Source organism: Atractosteus spatula, chromosome 13 (assembly GCF_055471065.1).
Source record: "Atractosteus spatula isolate fAtrSpa1 chromosome 13, fAtrSpa1.hap1, whole genome shotgun sequence".
NCBI lineage: Eukaryota > Metazoa > Chordata > Actinopteri > Semionotiformes > Lepisosteidae > Atractosteus > Atractosteus spatula.
The window spans coordinates 17,883,022-17,897,416 of record NC_142718.1 but is presented as its reverse complement, the minus strand read 5'-3'; the positions used below and the strand labels follow the sequence as shown (position 1 = coordinate 17,897,416).

Genomic DNA, 14,395 nt, shown 5'->3' with positions numbered 1-14,395 from the left:
AAAAGAGATAAACAGACAATTTGAAACAGTTATGAAATGGAAAATTCACGATTGAATAAGCATTCAAATATTTTGTTGTGACACCTAAATTAATTAAGGTACAAAAAGTGTCCTTAAATGGTCACACAATTAATTGTGAACTGTAAACTGTGTGCAACAGTAGTGGTTCTAATAATGAAATAGAAGGAATGCATCTATGTAAACTCCCTCAGTCAGGCAGTGAATTCCATACCCAGATTCAAACATAAAACTACTCTGGGATATAGCACTATAAGATCAGGCACAAGGTATAGAAATATGTCAAAGACCCTTTATATCACTTTCAGCATGGTGAAGTCAATTCATTTAGAAGTGAAAGGCACCCAGGCAGACTAGATCAGACTGTTCCATCAAACTAAGCTGCTTGGCAAAGAGGACACTGATTAGGAATGTCACTGTGAGAACAACAACGACTTTGAAAGAGTTACAGTGCTCCGTGGATGAGTTGGGATGAAATGTCCGTGGGTAAACAAAATCCCAACTACCCTACAACTATCCAAAAGTATAGAACTGAAAAAAAACATCTCAAATCCCACATACTGTACAACAAAGCACCTAAGTGATAATGGAAACATGTGGCAAAAGGTTTTGTGGTCAGATAATACAAAACTTGAAGTCAGTCAACACTATCCCTATTGTCAAGCACAGTAATGGCAGCATTATGTTATATTTCAATTCTAATCAGCAGGGAGTGGAATGTTTGTCAAGACTGATGGACACATAGCTGAAGCAAAATACTTTAAAATATTGGAGGAAAACCAGCTTCAGACCTAAAACCTAGAGAAAAATACACCACTGAGCAAGACAGTGATCCAAGTACAATGCTACAATGGAGTGGATTTAGAATAAAATTAAAAATTTAACATATTTTTCTCTTTAGTTTTTGCTGATATCTACACATCATTTTGTAATTTCCCAAAATGGAACACCACAGGAGGGCTCCAAAAACCTTGGCAAGGCACTGTATACATATGTTTTCCTGGGCCGTAAGAGTACAGTGTGTTAAATGTTAAGTGTGTTTCTTGACCTTATCTCACTATTATAATGCCTGCAAGAGACTTTCTTTCTACACTGTAGTGCACCGGTGCACAACTCTAGACCTTGAGAGTCAGAATCCTGTAGGCCTCAAGGCCTCTTTAAAACATAAACAGACCTTTGCAAAAACTTAAACTGATCCACCCATTAAGAGCAGCAGTGGAATAAAAACCCACAGATGTGTTCTCATCCAGGACTAGAAATGAGCAACACTGCCATTTTGGATTGCCTTCAGAAGCTGCAGAGAAGAGGTGTAATGACCAAGGTGCAGCCACTAGGGGGCATCAATGCAGCTATGAAAGACTAAATCGGTATTGCTGAAATTTCACAATGGGTTTTGTATTAAGTATAGCTGTTTATGATGGTACTGTATGTTCCAGTAAACTAAGAAGAAAGCAGGTCATAAATATGGCTCTGTTAGTCTAAGTCTTCATTAAGTCTTGTGAGAGTATTAATAATTTATGTTTTGGGGATACAGGATGGCAGTTCCAGCAAGCAGACAAAGCACTGTCTATAATGACTAAGGCTGCATATGAGCATAGTGTTATGTTTTCATGTATAGCACTTTTTAACAGTAAAAAAACAATAATAATATAATAAAGCAAGAAACTACCCTGGAACTTAATTTGTATCTGTGTCAGTTTATTTTTAAAAATCTAGTAGCTACACTACTATGAGCAAATGACACTACAACACTAATAAGTGGTATAAGTCTGTGGTCAAGAGGTTTTTTCATATTTGCTGGTAGATAACAGGTAAGTACAGGTAAGAACTTTTGTGCAATGATGCAGAAACTACAACCTAAAATTACCTGAACAAGCTGAAACACAGTTTCAAACTGCAAATACACTGTACTGTATATAGTAGTATTACACAGTTCTTTAACATGCTGCTCCTTGATAAAGAAAGTTCACTAGCTCAAGAAACCATACTCAATTAATTCTCAGGACTCTTCTCACATGAACTGAAGTCAATCTGATTTTTACAAGATACCTCACATTTTTTACATTTAAAATAGATATTTTTATAGTACCTACACAGGTTTCCTTGAAGATATCGTAACATCTTTATATACATTGTCTTCAAGGTTTGTTAGGAAATTATTAATATTTCATATTTCAAAAATGGGAATAAGAATTGTTCATAAATGGCATCTTATTTTCTTTCTTTCAGTAGGATGTTCTACAGACTCCAATGTGTAACAGTACACACAGAGTACAAATTGAGACCGGTAGTTTAAGAGCTTTGACCAATTATATGATGAGGCTCATTTATCAGGCACAAGAAATTCAAAACACTTTGGTTCCCCTTACTGGCAATGACAAATTTAAAGTCTCGTGAAAATTTAGACAACCCTGGCGGAGGTACTTCAACTGCTGCTGTAATATTTTTGATACAGACATGAAACTACAGTTGTTCTAAAGCAGTGGTCCCCAATTCTGGTACTGGACAAACAATGTCTATTCTGGTTTTTGCTTCAGTCAAATTCTTAGTTTTATACATGTGGTATATAGATCTTAAAAGGTGTTCTTTTAAAGAAACTCATTTTTTTTAGTTTTAGGTCTGCCCTTGTTCAGGTGTTTTGTTTATATAGTAACAAAGTGGATCTGTTCAGAAGTTAAAAAATGCTCACTCTGGGAGTGTCTTCATCGGCAATTGATAAACTAGTAAGAGCTGTTCAGTCAGTAACAATGGCAGGCAGGTTGAGAAAAGGTTGTGTAAAATTTTGTTGGAAGTTGTTGGAAACTGTTCCATTAAAACCAGAGATTTTGACACTTAAGATTACACAAAGAAACAAGAAAAATAAAAGTCTGAACATGAAAACAGATCAATTACGTCATCATTTAGCACTGGAGATACAGGCTTCAAGTTGGAATGAAAATTGAGCTCTGCAAATAGAGTGTTCTTTCCAAACCAAGGTTGGGAATTACTGTTCTAGAGTATTAAAGGCCTCTTAGTAGAAGAGGCCAGTGGAAAAAAAAATCTACAGGCTTAAGCAGAAACACTGTTACTGTGTTGCCTACAAAGTACAAACCAAGAAAGGTTTTAGAGATCTGGCTAATTTGTGGCTCTAAAAACCCCAACTGTATCCTAAAACTGCACATGTGCCTACTGTTAAAGTATGAGATGCAGAAGACATGATTAAGACCTTAGAAATCTTAAAGTCTTGTCTCTTATTCAAGAATCTCCAACATAAAAGAGACATTTAAAAATCAGGCAAATGCTGAGGAAAACTGAAAAAAAGAAGATGGGAAAAATGGCCCCACTGTCACCATTTGAAATACTGAATCAAGCACAGATATGATGAGAATATAATGAAGACATGAAGGGAAACTATTAATTAACCTATATTATAAAAAGAAATAATTCAAATACCAATACTGTGGCCAAACATGGACCATTCAGAAAATACAAAAAGCATTTAGTGCATTTTTCACAGAACATAAATATAGGTTCAGAAAGATTCCATTCCATTTGAAAGACAAAGGTCTGTTGTTTTTACATCTGATACAAAGGAAGCAATGTAAACTGATATTGAAATTACATTTTATGGAAATAAAATAGCAGAATAAATTCTGGAGAAAGGGTTTCATCTCCATGTTTGATTGGATAAGAGAGAAAAGAACAGTTGTCCAGAGACTGTTTTATTTTAGAGTACCATACGTGAATTTTAAATAGAATTATCCATGAAAAGAGAGGTAATCAGAGCTTTTCAAGTCTGCCAAGTTAAGAATAAGTAATTGTGTCCTTGATGGAGAAAGTGAGACCTACCCAGTGTGCGTTTGCCCCACACACCACAGTGTAAAAGTATTTTTGACATGCATTTTGCTGATCTGGTCCAAGACATTGACAACAGATCTGGCCAGAAGCTCAGAAGCTTAGCAAGGTTCAGGAGAATCAAGAGAATAGGATTGGAGAGCTCTGAGGAAAACCAGGTTCTTGCATGTGGTGCTGGTGGACCAGTAGGTGGGATTCTTACCCTTGGACTCTCAGAATTTCTATACCAATACTCCAGTATGGTGACCATACGCATGCTGTAGGGGGTGTCATCCTTTGAATGATTTGGGGTGTTAACCTCATTGTCCAGGCTAAATTCTACTCTGGCCTCACCTATAGATTCCCCTTAATTATACTGGCGAAGCAGTCTCTTACTTTTCTACCTGACCTGCTGTGACTTCTCACACAGTTTGCATTTAAGCAAAGGATCATATTCATCCTCCTATATGTAAACCTCCTAAATGAAAAGTCATTGTGATTTCAGACTGCATGAAACATAAGTGTGCAGTAGTGCACCTATTTGATAGTGTTTCCATTGTCATGTGTGTAAAGGGAGACAACATCAACCCAATTCAAGTTCTTAGGGCTGCATCACATTCTAAAACCTATAAACATTTTGCCAATTTGTGCCAAAATATAATGAGAGCTGCAGCAAAAGCAAGATATCAGTGCACAATAATAACAATAACAATAACAATAATAAGTTATTTATGAAGCACCTTTTCCGAAACCAAAGATGCTGATTGGTCAAATGACTAGTCCAACACAACTCTTTACTTCAGAAAATACCTGACACAACATTCATGAAGAGTTGTAATGTGAATGTTAATAACGTAAAGGTTAAAGCCTAATAACCTAAAGGTTATTAAGGTTAAAGTTAAAACATTCGGTAAGGTTAGAACAATACTAAGTACCCATAAGTTACAGTGCATATACAACTTTGAGTTATGGAAAAGAAACTCGGATGACTCAAAATTTCCTTCACCTTAACTGTGACAAGACTGAAGTCATGCTTATTGGCACCCCCCATCAACTTCGTAAAGCCAATTTTGTAACCCTATCTTTAGATGGTTCTGTACTTGAGCTTTAGTCTAAATTGAAAAACCTTGGGGTGATATTCGATTCTGGCTTAACATTCGACCCACATGTGTAGCATATTGTCAAAACATCTTTTTTTCACCTCAGAAATATCACTAGACTACGCCCTGTGCTATCACTAACTGTAGCTGAAAAGCTGATCAAGACGTTTGTGTTCTCTCAAATTGACTACTGTAATGGTCTACTCGCTGGGGTATCTAAATCTACTTTAAACAACTGCAGTATGTCCAAAATTCAGCAGCCAGAATCCTGACCAGGTCTAGTGCAAGTGATCACATTACTCCCATCCTGGAGTCTTTGCACTGGCTTCGTCAAATTCCATGTGGACTTTAAAATCCTTGTGGTCACCTCTGCATGACTTGGCACCTCAGTACCTGTGTGAACTATTATCGCCCTACTCCCCACCTCGCAACCTTCGCTCTTCTAATTCTGGTCTCCTAACTGTCCCCCAAGCCCGTCTACATTGCATGGGTGACGGGGCCTTCTCCTGTTATGCCCCCAAGCTCTGGAACTCTCTGCCCAAGGATATCAGAGAGTCACCTTCTCTAAACTCCTTCCAATCCAGACTCAAAACCTTCTTTAAAAGAGCCTTTACTTAACTGGTTCCTTCAGTCCTCTGCTTTTCTTAGTACTACCATCCACGGCCTCCTCTGTATATTGTAATTGTATTTTATCTTGTGTATTCTTTTTATTTATTGTTGTCATTCTGTAAAGCGCTTTGAGAAGGCACCTTTCAAGGCGCTATATAAAATAAAGTTTATTATTATTATGATTATTAAATTCATTTTCAAATAACTTGGAATCTTTTTTTCACTGCGTGGCCAATGCCGTAAAGATATCAAGTGCTTTGTCACAATAGAGTAGAGTGGGGAAATAATGACCTGGCTAAGCTGGAGGTTTTACACAACATATCTGACCTGCTCGTTCACATTTATATCCTAAAATTGATGTTTTTCTTGGACCTTCTAACATACTTAAAGCACGTAATAGATGCCAGAGGGTGGAATGGGTCAAGCCTTACAAACAATGAGAATATGATTCTGCAGCCTCAGAAAAACAAAGACAATATGAGTAAAAAATGCCATCCAGCATACTTCATTCCTAATTAGTATAGCGAAACTTTTTTAATTGCACATTCTACCCCTTTTATATCTCATCTGTCGCATAGTTCCTATCACTTAAACTATCAGGGGTTCTAATTTTCTGTGCTCATACTTTAATGTCTGTAGCATATCACACTGATAAATGAAAGCATACCAAGATGGTCTTTTCGAAAAAATTATATTCATATTTTTTAAATATGAAAGACACTTATCAAACTTCAAACATTTTTATATTGGGGCATGGAAAAAATGCAATTTAAAATGACACCAAGATTATTATGTCTGTCGCATGGGTATATCAGACCTTCCAATAACTTCAAGAAAACCTGTGTAAGTACAACAGTGCTTAAATATAAGCACTTCAAATGAGCACATCTCAAAAGTTATTTTAGATATTATTTCTGCAATTATTCATCAACCAAAAATAGGCCGCATTTCATGAATGGTTAAACCATGCTCATTGATTGTTACATGGAATGACCCAAAAGTAAAACAATAATGAATTCATAAAAATCCTGCTTTCCAGGACCTTTTCCATCTTTTTCCATAATAGAATATGGCTAAGCATTCATTTGGTCAGGATTGGAAGATTTGCACTACAGTGGTACTCACTGTACCCATTTGCTACTGTATTGTTCACTGTTTTTTCCTATGTGCTAAGAATGAGTTCATGCTCAGTGCAACTGCTGTCTCACTATTAACTGTTTTCAGATTTGTGTCATTCTGAGATCTGTGGGTTTGGTGGGTGGTGGTGGTATGCCAGTAAATGCAGATGGCCTTTGCTGCTTACCTGTCCTTTGGCAAAGCCACAGAGCAGCCTGGTGCAGTCGTGATTGATGCTGAGAGCCGAGACAGCGCCATACTGTGCCCCAACTGCTGTGCTGCCCAGACACAGACGTAGAGCTTGATTGGGGTCTGGGAAAGACAGAGATAAACCATCTCAGAAAATGGCATGGAGGACAAGTGGGGTCCTGTACCAGCATGCACAGCTATTTGTGTGATAAAATTTTACTAATTAAAAAAACAGAAAAAAGTCCATCCAACAGGCACTGAGTTCTAAATATCCTCCAAACACTTTTAGTGGGAAGCCAGAGTTTGACCCAATTCTGCTCACAGCTATTTTCAAATACCAGGAAAAAATAGGTTCACTCTTTTCATCCAAACCCCAAAGCTAATAAAAACAGTAAAGTAAATAAAAATACAATCTCAAGTCCCAGTTTAATCTGCAGACATCATAGGTCAGTTATTGATCCAAATATATTAAATCTGATGAAGGCTGAAGTGTCTTGTATTCACTTTCTATATTAGAAATTCATTGATGATCATTTTTTAACTGTCCCAATAAATAAACAATTTAAGCATCAGAGCATCCATCTACCATAAAGGAATTATCCACTTGCTCACCTTGACCATCCTCAAAATATCACACCATAAAGGAAGATTTTAAAATGCCAACATTTAAAGGTGAACCTGTTGTTATTGTGAAAGCTGAAAAAAGGAGTGTATCCTTATTTCTTAAAAAAACATGAAAAGGAAACAATCAAACTGTAAGGCAACTGACACTGATATGCTAATGTAAATATAATATTGAAATAATGCTTGGTGCTCTTAGCTGATGATGTTTCCTTTTTGTTTTCATTATCACCAACTACATAAATTGAAAAAATGTCCAGCAATCTACCATACCTTTTCCTGTTTATTCCATAAAAGCCAGGGGAAAGCAGTAAGTAAGCAAAGACAAAAATATCCATATGAAATTTACTTATAACAATATAACTCACACTGAACATGTTATGTGAAAGTAAATACATTAAAATGGGTTTAAAGGTTGACAGTAATATGAAGATTGCATTGTACTCTCAAACAAATGGTTTGGATCTAATCAAATTGGCAAAACCAAAATATCAAGTGGATAGAATCCAGCTGTTGTGATGTTCCTTGGTTCCTTGGTTTGTCCAATTCATATTTATGCACTGTACTACATGATGTTCTCTCATGAAGAAACTTCAGGTGTCTAGAATGCTTGCTGTATTATTCATAATAAACAGCAGCAGCCTCATTGAACTGTGGTGATATAAACTGTTTTGATTTATAAGCAAGACAAGCTACTGTAAGTTTTTCTCTCACCCATAATAAATCAAACCAGGTACACATTCCGGTTTGTACTTACCGAACACAAGGGCGAGTCCATGTGATGTCCCCACAGCTATTACATTAGATACTGTCTGGAAATTAATAACAAAAATGCTGAACATAATGAAAAATCAAATTGCACAAGAACCAATATCAAATTTGTTTGTTGCCTTAGTTCTCAGTCACTGTGTGATGAATTCATCACTCTTTTTTGCCTGTACCCTGTCCTCCTAAAATCAATTACGATTTACTTGGTTGCTTGCAGACTGGAAGTACAAGGTCACCTATTCCATACAAAATCATCACTTGAGAAAGAAGCCCATTACTTACTATTGCTGTTGGCAAACCAGCATCCACTTTATCCTGTGAAAACAAACATTTTATCACCAACATTAGACTCTATACCGACTTAGATGCTAACAATTTACAACCAGCAGTTTTGGGGTAGAATTTCAAAATGCTCTATCTCTAACAATGCTTCCCCTACACATCAAAAGCTTTTGCATCCTGATATCCAAAATTTATAACAATATAACATTAAATACATCCACATGGGAGAAACCTGATTTTTGCAACCATCTTTTAATGCCCATTCTGACATAACATGATGTCATAACAGTACAATGTGTTGATGAGGACCAGTGTTGATTACACTTTTCACACAATATCAGAAGGTTTAATATTGATGAAACATGAGGGCTATATTTCAAAGCTGGGAATACAAATACATAAAGCATATTTTTGTTTATAAATATATTACTTTGAATAGCCTGCAGCACCACTTCAAATAAAATCTGTCAGGATTCCTGATCTTAGAAATTTAACAACTAATGAAATGACTGTGGCTCTTGATAAGTGGGAATAAATATAGTAGAACACCACAAAAACACAAATTATTGTATTTTACTGTATTTAGCTAACGTGTCATTTAGAAACTTTAAACAAAATACATAACAGGAAAAATGTACACCATTAAGTACAGTTCTGTGAAAATGTATTCACCCCTTTTCAGATTTTCTGAATTTTTCCATATTTTTGGCCCTGAATGTTATCATAGCTTCATGTGGGTCTTAGCAATATACAAATGGATTCTGAGTGAACAAATAACACCAAAGGTGGGTGCTTGTTCATTTATTTCATAAACAAAGTCATCGAACACCCAATGTCCCATGTGAAAAAGTTAACTTCCCCTTGTAACTGGCTGCACCACCTTTAGCTGCAATAATTGCTACCAAATGCTTCCTGTAATTGGTGATCAGTTTCTCACATCGCTTTGGAGGAATTTTGGTCCTTTCCTCCAGGGAAAACTCTGCTTCACCTCAGTAACATTTTAGGGTTTTTTAGCATGAACTGCTCATTTCAGTGCAACTTACTTTAGTCATGTTGACTCACTTTGGGAGTTTGGGATCACTGTCTTACTGCATGACTCAATTGCACTTCAGCTTCAGCTGATGGACTGATGGCCTGATATTCTCCTGTACAATTCTCTGATACAAAGCAGAACTCATGCATCCTTCTATAACAGCAAGTTGTCCAGATCTTTGACGCAGCCAAGCATCCCCAAACCATGACACCACCACCACATTTGACAGCTGGAATGAGGTTCTTATTGTGAAATGCAGTGTTTGGTTTTCGCCAGACATAACAGCACCCAAGCAGTCTGAAAAGTTCCACTTTTGACCTGTCTGTGCACAGAACATTCTTCCAAAAGTGTTTAGGGTCATTCAGGTACATTTTGGTAAACCTGAGATAAGCATCAACGTTCTACTTAGCAAGCAATGGTTTTCGCCTTGCTCCTCCCCCATGAATCCCATTTTTACCCAGTGCTTTTCTGATGGTGGAGTCATGAACACTGACTCTAGCTGAGGTGAGAGAGGCCTCCAGATCACTGCAGGCCTCTTGCTCTGAAGTTCTGGGTTTTCTTTGTAGCTCCCCGGACAATTTTGTGCTGCATTCTTGCAGCAAGAGCTTTAGAAGTGGTTTCGTTACTTTCCTGATTGATAGCCATCAATAAAAAATTTTCTGAGGTCTTCAAAAATATCTTTTGAGCAGGATATAATGTACCACTAGATTCCATGTGGTAACCACTTCACTGCGATGATAAGAGCTAAAATGTGTGAGTTTTATATTGAACATGGAAACAGCCCTGACTGTTTAAGAAAGTATTTACACAGCTGGCCCTAGTTATCCCTTTAATAAGCACTTCATTGCACTTGTTCATATGACAAATAAACTGAACTGAATTAGAATGATTGAACTAGAGGGCATTGTCTTTTTCATACAGTGGACATCTATTTCTGGATAGCTTTGTTTATAAAATAAATTAAACAAGCACCAAATTTTGGTGTTATTAGTTTGCTAAGACTCCCGTTATTTAACACAAGGACAAAAATGATGCTCTAAAACATTCAGTGGTGAAGATAAGCAAAAATTTTGGAAATCTGAGATGGAGCAAATACTTTCAAAGAACTGTATAAGAAAGAAGAAAATGTATGTAATGAAGTTAAAATATGGTGCATAAAATATAAATAAGCAGCAAACAGGTTAGAAGCATAGGCAGTAGCAAAAGGTTACAAGTCAGTATCAAGATGTCAATAAAGAAATGTAAGTTTTCTGAAACTGTGTATCAATGGCTGCTTTAATGTTGTACTGATGCTCCTACAGTACATGGGAATTGTGCTTGTTTGAAACATCAATATATATATTCTAAGAACAAGATTATCTTTTATTTATTGGTTTCCTCTAATTTTATTCTATTCAGGTATTGGACAAAAACAAAAACAGCATGGCATAGTGGTGCAGTGGTTAGCATTGGTGCCTCACAGCACTGGCTCCCTGGGGTCAATCCCAGACTTGGTAAACTAGGTAAAGAAACCCCTGGGCAGACCTGACTACATACAGTACAAACATTCAAAATAAGATTTTATACTTGAAAGTCAAAAAGGATGGAAAAGCAATTATTGGTTGCTCATGACTTTGAAAACTTGATCCAGCTAGGCCAGGAAGATTTGTTTTACTTTATTTCAGTTATCCTATAATTCTGAACTTGTTACACTACATAATTAGGTTGCAGATTAACTAGTGGATGCACATCAGTACCCAAATTCCTTCTCCACAAACAGATGGACTGCTACAATGTGGCACAGTAACAGTTCATCCGCAAATTGATCTCCTGTAATACATTTTTGGAAAGAAAGAACATTGTATGGCCTAAAGGCAAGGTATGAGTTACCCTTAATGACCTGTTTGTACAAACCAGAAACACTGGTATGTTATTGATCAATTAAGCATAATGTAATGTCCTCAAATAACAGAACTCTGGTCCACAAGGGCTAACAATTTATGTTATAAATGAATCTGAAAATTAATTAATTTAACAAACCATTTACAACTGATCACAATTAAAATGTTGCAAGTCTTTACAAATTGATGATTTAATGGTTACCTACAGAAGCTGATGAATCCAGGCTCTGCAGGAGCCGGGTTGTATATGCCTGCCCTAAAGCATACATTTATACTAGCTTTCCTCAGGATTTTGAATTGGCTATATCTACCCGTATTGAAACAAAAATCACACACTATGAATGTATGAGGAAATGGGATAAGAAATCCCCTGCTGGGCAAGTTGACAAGCCCAGAAACTCACAGCAGCAGACACCATTTGTGCAGAGATTCCCTTCAACGTGCCACGACGCAGAACTGAGCCATGGACCGCCATGTTGCTTTCAGCTAACTTCTTCTTTCTGAAAAACATCAGAGAGGGGAATTATTATGCACAGCAGACACAGATTTCTGCATTAGCCAATACTATAAAGTGATATATTCTATGATCTTCACATTCTCCCCTATGTTCATCTTGTTAAAAAGTAACCAGCTCACCATATATTATTGTTCAAACGACTCTGCGGAGAATAAAGCTGCTGTTGTAAGAAAAATTGTATGAGACAACACCCAATATTATTTCATAAAAGCAACTGATTGTTCTCAATATAAACTCCAGACAGCAAGCAATAAGTGTTTGTTTTTTTTAAGTGAAGAAGGACCACACTTTGACAATAAGTGAAAGGACCCAACTACATACATTTTACCCCACAGCTTCCTTGCAATGACATACTTTTTAAAACAAATAAAACTACAAAAGATTAACAAAATAAAAAACTAAGAAAAATTTTACAGATCTTTCTGCATGATATGTAATAAGAATGAAACCTTATTTGTTGACTGCCTTATTGTTATGGTTTTATATTCTGCCATATCTGTCTGAGCATACAGTATAAATACAGTACATCACAGCGCTGTACCTTTTTAGATGTGTGCGGTCCCCACTATCTGAGCTGGCAAGAGAGGACGTTTCGCAGGAATGAGCATCTATGTTCTCAGTATTCAGCAAGGAGGTGTCTTCCAGGATGAAAGGTTCGTCCTCATCTTCAGGCTGAAAAATAATTGACAGAGCAAACTGCTCAAACAAGAAGTCCATTGCTTATTAGACACTAGCACCAAAACCTACAGGTATGTGGCTTAAAGCATAATGTGGCACCTGCAAGATAAGCAAATCGTACCTCATTTAATATACTTTCCAGAGTGGGAGGGGTATCAACTTGAGGGATGTCATATTCTTTGTCATCAATCTGAAAGGCAATGATATAAAAACATCACTATGGTCTCTTTAAAATCGAAATTGCGCCTCTCCAAGTCGACTCAGTCGTGGATTGCAGTCCATATTGAAAGAGAACAATTCAGAACTTGTAACACTTTGACACCTTAAAATTGCTCCCAGGTGTGTTGTGAGGAAAAGTCAGGTCAACAAGACTATAAAGTTGTAGTGACACCAACTGAAAAATCCTTTTTTTTATGGGAAGATAATTTTTTTTGTTAAAAATAAAATTACAAATGTTTCTGTAAGTTGCTGTTTTTTGGTGGAGGAGGCAAATTGTACGAATCATGTAATGCTAGACTTTTAGCTGTAACTTATAAAATTTCAAGCCTATCCAGCAAATGTTTAAGAATACGTAACACATGAAAAGCAGAACATTATCAAAAAAGCTGCAGACATAATGTGACAGTTTCAAGCATGGTCACAAAAATCAGTATTCATCTACAATAAATTGTGATTACAACAATGGAAAGAAATGCAGTATTTGTTGCGTTGAATTTTAACTCCTGTAACATTGTGTTATACTGTATCTAGGAGCAGTACAACAGACTGACATGGACAGGTACAATGAATCAAAGACAGTTACAGAATACGATAAGTGCCAGCTTAGTGTATATTCACGATAGCCTGAACAGGTTCTGAACAACAACAATTAAATTAAAATGCATAAATCACAGTAGTATCTCATAATTTTAAGTTCTGCAGGAACACAGCTTCAATAAATTTTGGAATAAAGCCTCGAATTCACTCTTAAGGGTCTGTCCACTGCTTGCAGAATATGTCACATGCCATGGACCTGCACTATAAACACAAAATGCATATGATCAGCTATCATTACCAGCAATTTGTAGTAAAAACGCCGCATACTCATAACATCGTCTTAACACAAAATACTAACCGCATCAATGTCCATCAAATTCAGCTGTGAGGACGCAGAAACCAGGCTCTGTGTTTCAGGTGATTCCGACATCTTTACCCAAGGAGAAATATATACACACAGCAGAATAAAATAAATATGCCAGAAGTCTTAGTATTACGCTGCTACAGCCACTGAGACATCCTGATACTACAATCGGATGTGACGACACCCGTTTTGTGGGAAACGTCATGGTTTCACTGGTAAACACTGCGCAGAAGAAAATAATATGGCGTTTTGGGTGTATTTATTAAATATCCAAATCTCTCAAATGTCTTCAACACACTCCCACATAAAAATTGAATATTTATTTTAACTTAATCTTTTAAAGTTTTATTTTTGTCCAGGCACTGAAAAAACATTGTTTTCCCTTTTACCATACAGTGTGGAGGAATTTTTACAGACTCGTCCAAGTATTTCTCTTCCCTGACTGCATGCACCAACCACTTTATTTACTTCGTGAAACAGGTTACACTCCAGCGACTTCTGGTCACATGGTGTGAACTGCTTAGCAACGGAAAACGCCAAATATGTTTCTAAGCAATGCAAAGATCTGTTTGACAACATTTAAAGGGGTTTAATTCAATCTCGTAGAAAGAAAAAATAACGTTTTCTACATTAATTTAGAATGTTTTTATA

General features: G+C 36.6%; 1 protein-coding gene across 2 annotated transcripts in view; it reads right to left on the bottom strand.

The window, feature by feature from the left end:
* The window catches only part of vps8 (VPS8 subunit of CORVET complex), a 345,245-nt gene extending 331,054 nt beyond the window's left edge, over positions 1-14,191 (bottom strand). For both annotated transcript variants that reach the window (XM_088930095.1, XM_088930096.1), the window contains exons 1-7: positions 13,739-14,191; positions 12,746-12,814; positions 12,488-12,618; positions 11,833-11,929; positions 8,517-8,549; positions 8,224-8,278; positions 6,844-6,968 (exon numbers count right to left, since the gene is read on the bottom strand). In XM_088930095.1, coding sequence (XP_088786221.1) covers positions 6,844-6,968; positions 8,224-8,278; positions 8,517-8,549; positions 11,833-11,929; positions 12,488-12,618; positions 12,746-12,814; positions 13,739-13,810 — 582 coding nt within the window. In that variant the 5' untranslated portion in view covers positions 13,811-14,191. The remainder of the gene's footprint in view (positions 1-6,843; positions 6,969-8,223; positions 8,279-8,516; positions 8,550-11,832; positions 11,930-12,487; positions 12,619-12,745; positions 12,815-13,738) is intronic.
* Positions 14,192-14,395: the final 204 nt, after the last annotated feature.